This window comes from Condylura cristata, unplaced genomic scaffold (assembly GCF_000260355.1).
Source record: "Condylura cristata isolate star-nosed mole 26May11 unplaced genomic scaffold, ConCri1.0 scaffold00015, whole genome shotgun sequence".
Lineage (NCBI taxonomy): Eukaryota > Metazoa > Chordata > Mammalia > Eulipotyphla > Talpidae > Condylura > Condylura cristata.
Window position 1 is genome coordinate 36,835,101 of NW_004567116.1, and position 10,783 is coordinate 36,845,883.

The 10,783-nt window shown below is 48.1% G+C and overlaps 2 protein-coding genes across 7 annotated transcripts in view; both read right to left on the reverse strand.

Annotated features, from left to right (window-relative positions):
* RRM1 (ribonucleotide reductase M1) overlaps nucleotides 1-2,558 on the reverse strand; it is a 28,550-nt gene extending 25,992 nt beyond the window's left edge. Inside the window, exon 1 of the mRNA XM_004683150.2 lies at nucleotides 2,359-2,558. Within this exon, the coding sequence (XP_004683207.1) occupies nucleotides 2,359-2,377 (19 nt within the window). The 5' untranslated portion in view covers nucleotides 2,378-2,558. The remainder of the gene's footprint in view (nucleotides 1-2,358) is intronic.
* Nucleotides 2,559-3,605: 1,047 nt separating this feature from the next.
* Nucleotides 3,606-10,783, reverse strand: part of STIM1 (stromal interaction molecule 1) — a 167,998-nt gene continuing 160,820 nt past the window's right edge. For 2 of the 6 annotated variants that reach the window (XM_012725371.1, XM_012725373.1), the window contains 4 exons: nucleotides 9,837-9,903; nucleotides 7,733-7,769; nucleotides 7,137-7,187; nucleotides 5,380-5,522 (listed from right to left, as the gene is read on the reverse strand). In XM_012725371.1, coding sequence (XP_012580825.1) covers nucleotides 5,478-5,522; nucleotides 7,137-7,187; nucleotides 7,733-7,769; nucleotides 9,837-9,903 — 200 coding nt within the window. In that variant the 3' untranslated portion in view covers nucleotides 5,380-5,477. Of the gene's footprint in view, nucleotides 5,523-7,136; nucleotides 7,188-7,732; nucleotides 7,770-9,836; nucleotides 9,904-10,783 lie in introns of all 6 variants that reach the window. The other 4 variants (XM_004683156.2, XM_012725372.1, XM_004683155.2 and 1 more) reach the window with 4 other exon arrangements.

Sequence of the window (10,783 nt, forward strand, 5' to 3'; positions counted from 1 at the left end):
GTATTTATCTCATTATATCAATATTTTTATCTATTTCTCAACTGACTGTTAAGATCTTTGAAAGCAGGAACTGTGTCTGCTACTCACCACTGTAATCTCACCCAGAACAGTATCCACACAAACTTGTAAAATAATACAGTGAGCAGTAGAAGGGATAAGGAGAGGGGAGGAAAAGAAGGGGGAAAAGAAGGAAGGGAAAGAAGGGAGGGAGGGATGATAGAAGAGCTATATGGAAGATAGTATCAGCGCAAATGTATGCTTTAGAGCATATTATTTTGGGAAATTTTATTTCAGTTTTACAGAAAAACATACAAATGTACTCAGTCAGGATGTAAAATATAATTACCGTGGGTTACAACCCAGTTTTGAAAATACTAAAATTCCAAAACATATTGCAACTCAGTCAGCTACAATGCAATTCATAGCAACAGTTCTCAATTTTTATTTTTTAACTTTAATCTCCTTGAGCAGTAGTAGTCTATTTGGAAAAATAACTCGATGGTAAACTTATTATCTACTCTTCCTTTCTGTTATCTAATGATTCCCATATGAATTATTCCTACATAACTAACAACCCTGAAGATGGAGGGTCTTCTCCCTCTATTATTTCCCTCATAGTGCTAACCAAGAGATTATTAACATTAGTACATTCAGAAAAAAACTTGTAGGGTGATTGCGAGCTACCTGCCGAACACTATATTTAAATTAATAAAAGCCACAGGAGTTAGTCTGCTACTATACTGGCATGCCAAAAATAAGAAGAAAAAAAAAAGACACTTTTTTCAAAATTCAAAAGTGAAATAAATTTAAGTACCTTTGTATATTAACAAGCCGTGCTAAATGCAACACTAGCAGAACCTAGCAGTGAAACCATCTGCATCAAATTATGTTCTCTGAAGGAATGAGAAAATTAAGCCCTGTCTTTTAGAGTATTGTAGATACTTTTTAAACTACAAAAAAGTATGTGTCAAAGTGGGCACAAAAGGTTAAAAATTCCAACACAATAGTGTTACATCACAATACACTCGTGTTACAGACTCAGAATATTTTCATCCTTCCATATCTTTCCTTAAATGTCTCAAAAACTGGATGCTTGTCTCCCACGGTACACTGTGTTATTTTAGTCGCATCAGGGAAAATGGGGACCGAGGGAAGTTCAGAGAATGGCATTGTCTAGACACTAAAAACAAGAAGGGCCGCCACTGTCCCATCTCCTGGTTGTCGTTAAACCATCTAGACACAGCCAAATCAACTACGTGCCGACCCACAGCATTCCCCACATGCCATATTTTAGAGTAATTATTCTCATGCCTTCTTTGAGCATTCGGTGCTGTGGGCATAAAGGCGCCATCTCTCTGAAACGCTCACAGCCCAGCCAATCAGTATTGACTCCCTCCAACTTTGAAAGAACTTTATGCTGTAAGAGGCAAGCATATGGGACTCCAAACTTGTTCATACCTGCATTAAAGTTATGTTCGCTCGGGGTTTGCCGGCCTGATTAAACCTTTTCCCCAGGCAGGGTCTGCCTCTTTGAAATTCACACCGCCAAGCAAGGGGCTGGCACAAAGGGGATGCTCACAGGTCTAACGGGTAACTTTACGGAAGAATATACGCTCTCGGCTCTTCGGGGTCCCATCCGGCCTGAGGTGGGACCCCCACCCTCCACCACTCTGTTATCTCTTTCCTTCAGGGGCAAGGCCAGCCGGTCTCTCTCAAACTCCTCTGGCATGATTCTGGGATAAACGGCATCCATGTCCTACCAAGGACAAATTCCAGGCAGACGACTGTGTCTGGTTGCTTTTTTCACCCCACGCCCCTACCCTCACCCCCAAAAGAGATCTGGAAACTGAGGTGTCCTGCAGGTTCGTGATCCCTTCATGCCCAGCTCTCCGCAGTGCTTAGTAGGTCACCAATGCCGCCGTTTTCAAATAAACCTTTCAAATACAACTCCGTGGAGAGCTCTGGGTTCGAATCCTGCCCTCACCATCCACTGCCCAAGACTCAGCGCCAGTCGCAGAGCGTGTCTTCAGTTTCTTCATCTGCGACGTGGCGCTAAAAATCTCCACCTCAGGGGCTGATGGTGAGGAGCAATATACACCCTGGAAAATGCTAGGCGCATACGGTAACGATTCGACTTATAAAACGCAGGGGCGCAGACTTTCAGTGTGAGGGGTGGGGGAGCCGACGGACGGAAGCCAGAACGCCCGGCTGGCTGTCAGGGCGGGAAGCCGCCGTCTGCAGGGCGGGAAGCCGGCAGGGCGGGAAGCGGCGGGCGGGCTCGGCCAACAGCTCCCGCGTGGCACACCGCCGCCCCTGCGCCCGCTCCCTGCATCCCGCCGCGCCGCTCCGGCCTCTCACCTCGCTTGATCACGTGCATCGCGGCTAGTGGCTGAGGCGCTGAGAGCTCGGGATGCAGCTGCAGCTCTGAATCACCAGAGGGACCGAGGTGGCGGAGTGCGAAGGGCCGAACTCCAGGGTCTACTCAGACGCCGGGAGCGGAGTCGGGACCTGCGAGCACTCTGCTCCACAGATGAGGCGCGGAAATCCGAACGCGCCTTCCGCTCCCACCACCCGCCGGCGACGCAAGGCGGCGTAACGGAGCTCCAGTCACGTCGCTCGACGCTGGTTGCAGGGCCCGGGTGGGCCGGACCAGTTGAGCCCAGCAGCCCGTCTCTGCAGCCGCCATGCTGCGTAGGGGCAGGCCGTTTCTCAGCGCGCCTTTGTGTGGACGCACCGCCCGGCGCTGCCCGCTCGCCATGTTGGATGCGGCAAAGCTAACTGGGGCCCCGGGAGCTCTCGCGACACGCCGAGCCCGCCAGGCCAGGCCCCGCCCCCTCCCACGCGCCCGCTCAAATGGTTCGTGAATTTTTTAAATATTGGCAAACACCCAACCATCCAAAACACTTTTTGTTCTTTTGATGACTGTTGCATTACGAAAACCGAAGACTGCCGTCAGGACTGTAGCCGAGGGCAGCTAGGAACTGCAGAAAGCCCCTGGGGTTAGAAGACGGACTTCCAGGGAGACTGACCCTAGATGTGGACAGAAATAGGGCTTGGAGGGATGGGGGCGGGGGTGGGGGGGGTGTAGTTGAGCGGGGCAGGACCATGATCCGTTTGCTTTCAGAATTCTCCAGTGGCAGAGACGGTCAGCAAAACAGCCTGGAAACTGGTGACCTTAAGATGAGAGAATTAATGTACAAGGTTGATGTGAAGCTTCATATTTGAGCTATACAAGCTGATCATTATGAAATCTCTTGTGGCAGCCTTCCTAAACCTGTCCAGCCGCGTGCCAAGTGCGCTGTGAATTCTAAAAGTCATTGATGAAGCTAGAGGACAGATAGGGTCAAGATGACCCAGAGATAAGAGTTGCCAGATTTAGCAAGTAAAAATTTTTCTAAGTATTGCATGGGACATAATTATACTTTAAATTTTTTGTCACGGTTTATCAGAAATTCAGATGTAACTGGGCATCTTGTCTTCCATCTGGTAACCTTACCCAGATATTTGTGTGCATTAGTGTTTCATTTGCCCCTAGGCAGAGAATAGCCTGTTCTGTCTGCAAGGCCCCAGAGAGCACAAAGAACACAAAGAGAGTCAAAGCCAACAGAGGTTAAAATCTCCTACATGCTTTATTGAACTTCAAAGAGTCTTATGAAAGAACAAAGAAAAATCCATGTGAGGGTGCCTAGGGGGTACAAGCTAGTCTGCAGCCTAGCACCCTCCTAAGACCAACCCCAGGTACATCTACCCCAGACCCAAAAATAGGATCCCAGGGTAAAGGCATGGCAGGGAGAGGGACAGAGGGAAATACCTTTACAGCCATAGCAAAAACAGGTCAGAGAGAGAGTTGTCTAAAGGGTAGGAAGGGTGGAGGAAGTGGTCACATAGCCGCCTTCACCTACACCTTCTTCATTAGCCACCCCTTCCCTAAACCAACTGGGTCTTGAGCCTCTGGCCCAGGCTATGCAGTAACAGGAAAATGGAGTCTGACATGTTAGAGTATGTGGTGCAGGCACTTGGGAAAATGAGGAGATTTCTTTTTTCAATTTTAAACTGTGTTTTGGTTCAAATGTGACAACATCCTTGCCTAAACAGCTTTAGGGCCCTTTGGAGCCCTGTATCATGGTTGTGGCTCCCATGGCCAGGGGAGCTGATTGTCTGGAGCCCCAGGAGCACTGGCGTTTGGGGAACACTGGGGCAGCACCTCTTATAGACAAACCCTCCTGTGGTGTCAGGGAGCAGAGATCAGAGAGAGGCAGGTGTGGGTGGTAGAAGAGAGAAAAGGTGGCTCGCTGCCTTGTAGCCCACAGCTCTAGCATCTACTCATTCTTCAACTAAGTCTCTACCACTCTATCCCGTAGCCTGGTCTCTCTTCAAAACTCTCTAGTGGTTTGTTCTCTGAGAACTGGTTTTCCTTCCCCCATGAACCCCTTAAGTTCTGAATAAACTCCAGAGAAGGTTCCCTCTAACCCTCCACACTCCCAAAGAACATGCCTCAAATATTAGGCCTTAGGCCCCAAGCTGAGACAAACAGAAAAATCGTGGATGGGGTGGGACAGATCAGAGGCACAGGTGTCAAAAGTTTTTCCTATCTTCCCCCATAGCTTCTAGGGGAAGTTGGAGAGTGGTGGGAGGGAGGAGCCTGAAAGCAGGAGACAAAAAGAAACGATAAACCAAACCTCAAAACTGGGACAGCAGAGACAGAAGCTGGACCCAGAGGTGGAGCTGGGGAGCTGAGGGCACAGCAACTAAGACATGCACTGAAGTGGAAAGGGTGTGACAACAGCAGCCCATGATTGGGAGGGAGGCAGGGCAGGCAGGCCATTGTGGTCAGTTAATAAATAATGTTGAAGGACCCAAAGATGAGGGGGCAGGTATGTACAGTGCCCAGGCCCCTGGGCCAGCCCCTCCCGTGCCCCACTCTAGGGGCCAGGTATCTTGGAAGGGAGAGAAAGGCAGGCGGAAGGCCAGGGAAGGACAAGCTGTCCCACCACTGTCACCCTCATCCTGCCTACTTCTTATGAGGTTTCTTAAAGATTTTAAGGGGAAACTTCTTTCGGCCGGGGCTGGAGTCTGTCTCCTCACCAATGGAGCCATTATCCTCCTCAGCCACTGCCTTTTTGCCAGCCAGGTGAGGAATGCGTGTATTTCGGCCAGCCTGCAGGGCTCGGCTGTCCCCAATTGGTGTGTCTGGGTCTAGGGGACTGGGGCTGTGAGAACGGGAAGAATCCAAAGGTGGAGAACCACTAGGTGGGGCTGAGGGGCTCAGCTCCATCAGGCTATGGGCCTTGTCCAGCCCATGGTTCAGCGCCAATAGTGCCTTCTTGGCCTGGGCAGGGCTGTCAGGCAGTTTCTCCACCAGAGGCCCCGGATGGACCCCCTCAGTCAGCCGGTGGCTGCCGTTGGAAGTCATGGCATTGAGAGCCTCGTCTGTTGCACGGACCATCTGAGGAGGCTTGGGGGCCATACGCTGGCGGTCACTCATGTGGAGGGAGGACTCCGAATCGGAATGGGTCAAATCCCTGCAAAATAAGTCAGAGGAAGAAAGAGACACATATAGGGTAGGAAGATAGGGGGAAAGTTGAAGAGAGAGGGACAATACATGAAGACCAGGAGAGGGGATGGAGAGAGAGGCGAGAGAAATAAAATAGGATGAATAGGGAGGTGGGAAAGAGAAGAATGAGAAACAGAAGGAAGTTGCCATGAGTACAGGATGAGAGAGGAAACAAGAATAAGGAGTGGGGGGATACGTTGGAGAAGAGAATAAAATTGGGGAGGAAGGAGAGCAAAAGGAGAAGCAGGTAGAAATAAGGACCAAGAAGAGGGGAAAATGAAAGAAAAGGAAAAGTGATGGGGAGAGAAGTTAGAGAAGAAAACAGCAAAATCAAATGTCATTATATCATGTCATGTCTGGCAAAGGATTTTCTAATACTTGGATCCCACCCCTGATGAATGAATGCCCTGGCCCTAAACAGCCTTCTTGATAAAATTCTACCTCACCTTAACTGGCTAGATTTCTTAGGACTCAACCCTAAACTAACAGTCCCTGCATATTGCTCCGAGTCATCACTTTCTGTTCCTTCTTCCTCTACTTACTCAAGTCGCACCCGGGGCTACATCCAGTCTGGGCCAGGCCTGAAGGAACAGGGCACATGCAGTGAGCAGGCCTGACCCAGGCTGGGAAGGAGAAGGTTGGAGCAGCCTTGCAAATGATCCCTCACCCACCCCAAAGGGCCAGAATCCTACCTTTTCCAACCCTCTCACAGGATTCAAAGGCAGTCACACAAAAATGTTTCAAAGTTCACACCAAAGTGCTGACAGTAGAACGGGTGGGGACATTTCTGACAGAGGAAGTAGGTTGGCGTAGAAAGATAGGAAATTGGCCTTTAAGGAGCAGTGGTTCAGAATTGCGTTTTAGAAGTCATAAGGTTATGATCCAATTCTCATCTGTGCCTGAGGTTTGCTGTGTGACCTCAGACATGTCATCTAACCTTGCTGGTTCTCAATTTTGGCCAAATAAGGATAATACCAATTCAATTAATCTTGCAAGACTGTTTGGAAGATAAACAAAGTCTGTGTTTGTAATGCCCTTGGAAATGTGGAAAGTATTGCAGAAATGAAGATGATGAGAACAGTCAAACCAGAAGACTCATATGTGGGTTGACCACAAGAGGTTTCTTTGCAAGGCTGAGTTATAGGGACCTCACGGCACACTGGTCATGCACACACAGAAGCTAATCTAGAAAGTCAAGACCCTTTGAAGGGCAGGCTATTACTAAGAAGGCCACAACCAGTTCTGGAAACCATCCCTCCTTCTATTACGGACAAAAGGGCAGATATGGGGGTTCCCTGCCAATTCCTTAATCCTATTTCTGTTTTCCCAGAGGCATGATAGAGGCAGAGGAGAGGGCTGAGGTGAGGCATTTAAACATCCAAGTCAGGAAGCCAAAGGGCAAGAATCATGAGTGTGAAAGGGGAGAAACACAGGACGGGACAAGAAGGCTATAGGTCCAAAGTTAGGAAGGGCAGCAGGGCCCAAAAACAGGCAAAAGCAGGAGCGAGGTTGACCCATGACTATTATACATTTAATCTCAACATGAAGTAATTAACTAAGCAGCCACCCCATGGATCAGTACCTTCCTGGAGACAAGGGACATCAGTGGACAATTCCAGCTCCAGCTTCCTTTCTACAAATACGGTTTTAGACACAATAATCATTTTGAGCAATATTTAGTATAGTGTTTGGTTTCCTATATCTGAGGCTTTCCTTTCTTCTATTTAAAGATGCCTTTGTTTCTCCTCATCCCAAAGTGATCCTCCCCATTGTCTGCCTTTTCATGTGCATAGGAACATCTGAGCAAGGTGCCAAAGAAGTTCTGGGGAGCAACCACACTGGGAATGGGGACCTGTAGATTGAGAAGGTAAGAATTATAGGAGCTGACCTTTCTCATACAAAGTCAGAGAGGCTTAGAGGCCAGGGCTCCTTTAGACTCATTCCTCCAGGCTCACAGTCCCTCCTGGGCATGATCCCATCCTTCTAGACCTCCTCACCAACTAAAAACTAAAACTTTCAAAACAGAAAGAACTTAGTAGGAGGCCTGGGTAAATGCAGGAGGGAAAAAGCCCATTCAGTTGGGCTCACCTTCCCTCCCTGAATCTTTGAGACATTTCAGGCCAGGAGTGTCCCTCCCCAAAGGCTGGGCTGCATGGGCTCCCACCCCAAGCTACTAACCTTACTAGAGAGCCTGTTTGCCTTTAGAGACGATCCTCTGGTGCATGGTGCAAAAGAAAATTAAGTAGTGAACAGGCCAGGTGGGTGCAGATACCTCCCCACGCCCTCCCCAATCCCCTCAGTTTGGGCCTTTTAAAGCATGAGATTCACAGCATCCATCCCATAGTGTCCCCAGCCCAATACAGTCTTCGCCACTTGTATTGGGAGGGGCTGTCTCGCTGCCTAGGCTTTTGGATGAAAATGAGAATGAGAATGAAAATGATTGGCTCTGCCTAGTAATAATGCTAATAAAGAAGTTCCTTTGTCAAAGAGAAAGGAACACCTCTAAGGATAACTATCCAGAGGTTCATTGGCAGAGCTAGAGGGTAACTAGAGGGAGGCAGGTAGATGGGTAAGCAGGCTACAAACCAGAGGTCAGGATTAAGCTGTGGTCACAACTTTAGAGAGGAGAAGTCTTTCTAGAAGACTCTTAGAGTGTCCCCTTGTTCCAGGCAAGGTCAAGGCTACTTCCTCTGACCCTTTTCTATCAAATTGAAGTAGAGCAGAGAAAGTCCCTGCAGCTGCAGATTAGGCTGTGGGTAAAAAGCTTTTCACCAATTCTTATATAGCTCACTTATTGGGACCTTGTGGAAGGACAAAAATATCCAACAGAGTGTCCTGGAATGAAAAGCCAAGGTCTAGTGTATGTTCTGTTCTAAATTAGCTATGGGACCTGGGGAAAACTATTTAACCTTTCCCAACCCTCAACTTCCTACTGTGAAAGTGAGTATTTAATGCTTGCCCACCTGTAAAGTTTTCTTGTCCAAACACTCAAAGCTGTTTCCCCACTGCATCCATTTAGTCACTCAAGCTAGAACCTGGGTTTCATCAAGAGTCCTTCCTCACCTTCCCCCCTTGCAGCAGTTACCAAGTTAATTCTCTCCTTAACAGCCCATGATCAGGTTACCTTCCTAAGCGCCTACAACAATGACTACCACATTCCTGTCATCCTAATAACTAAAATGTTATTTCTGAAATGCAAATTAAACTAATTCACTTTCTTTGAGGAATCCCATTTGTGGTTCTCCATCTCCCTAAGGGTAGTGATCAAAGACCCTAGTCTTTAGGAGCCCTTTATCTTCCCAGTCTCACCTGTGATCCCTTCCCTCCCACAGGTATCCAACATTCTGGCCGCCATTATACCATATTCTCTTGCACTTCCATGCGCTGCACACGTTTCCTCTGCTTGGAACATGCTTTCTCCTTTCCATGCACACAGGGTGTTAGCATAAATGCCATTTCTTAAGAAGCTTCACACCCAGCTACACACTGTTAGTCACTCCCTCCTCAATGCCCCTATAGCACTCACCATGTTGTTCCATAATTACTTATGTACCTCTCCCAGGCCAGACTAGTTCTTGATGTCTGGGACTGCATCTTATCCATGAATCCCCATTATCAGTGAGGCTGGCACAGAGTAGCTACCAAAAAACATTTGTTGAAGGAGTAAAGGAAGTTAGGGCTCCACTGAAACATGGACATGAGGTACAGATTCAGGCAAAAGTGCTACAGGGCCATGAAGGAGAGGGTTGTTAATTCTTTTCAGAGTCAGCAAATCCCAAACAAAAGGAAGAAAGGTGTGGGGAGTTACATTGACCTTTGGAAGGAGTCGCAGGGCAGTGTAAGGAGAAGATGCCCCACTGCTCACACCCCCACCTCTGATCCAGCAGTAGCAAGCAGGCATCGGACAAGGTAAAGGCAGCAGAGAGGGAAGGAAGGGAAGAAAGAAAAGAGAGACAGCCGATACCCCAAGCTCTCTGAATACCCAGGCATCACAGCGGTGTTGTCAGAAGGGGGTGGGTCAGGGTAGGGATCCATCTGGAGGAAATAGGAAGTGCTGTGGTGGTAATAAACGGGGTGGACATGAACCGTGGTGATGGTGGTGGTGGTGGTGGTGGTGGTGGTAGTGGTGGTGGTGGTGGAGGAGCAGGAAGAAGAAGCAGAGGCAGATGGAGAGCTGGTCCCGTAGCCTTCAGAACTGAAAGACTGTCCAGATGAAAGGCTGCGCATTCGACGCAGGGATACCCGGCTTGTCAAGAAGTGGCCAGCCTCGGCCTCTACCAACCTCTGAGATCCCAGGCCATGCTGTGGCTCCGTCAGGCGCTGCCGAACACTGCTCTGCAGGCTAGGGGCTGCAAGGAGAGGGAAAAAGTGTGAGGAAGTACTGGCCTCCTTCAGGCTGGCAGATAAGCAGATTTGCTCATGGAGAAGTGCTTGCTGGAGACTACTCTGTGCCTTTGACACCCAATCTGGAGTATGGGGTCCCAAAAACCTCCCACCAGGGGCCCTAAAAAGAAGGTGAAATTGAAGATGAGGTGCCTAGGTCAGTTTTAGTCATAACTCCAATGGCAGGAGACCTAAGCCCAATATTACTATGAGGGAAGTGGCGAGGCAGTTAGTGGGAGGACACAGGCAAGACAGGGTAGGAGACGGGTTTGGGGCAAGGTCCGGGGGAGCACTAAGAACCAGCCTTTTCAGAAAGCAACCTCAGGAAATTATTCACAATTTAGACATGGATGTACACACAAACATGTTCATCATCACATTACTAATAATAATTGTGTGAAAGCAAACATACACGGGGGAACAGTGGGAAAAATGATAGCACATCTAGTTGCTAGAAGACTATAGCATCATAAAAATATTGGTAAGGAAAAAATTTTTTAAATCTTAGAAAAAAGCCTATTAAAATGCCCATGGAAAACAAAAGAATACAAAGTTGTATGTAAAAGAAATAACTTGAGCTGTGGAATGCAAAAGACTAGATTTTGAAACCAGGCTTTTCTATAGTTAGCTGAGACCTTCAGCAACTTACTTCTCTATTTTAATTCCTAACTTAAAAACCTGCAGGGTTACACTGACGCTTTAAGAGAATGTAATTTTAAAACCCAACACCTGGCAAGGATGTGGAGGAAAAGGAACTCTCCTGCACTGCTGGTGGGAATGCAAACTAGTACAACCACTATGGAAAACTGTTTGGAGGTTTCTCAAACTGCTAAACATGGAGCTTCC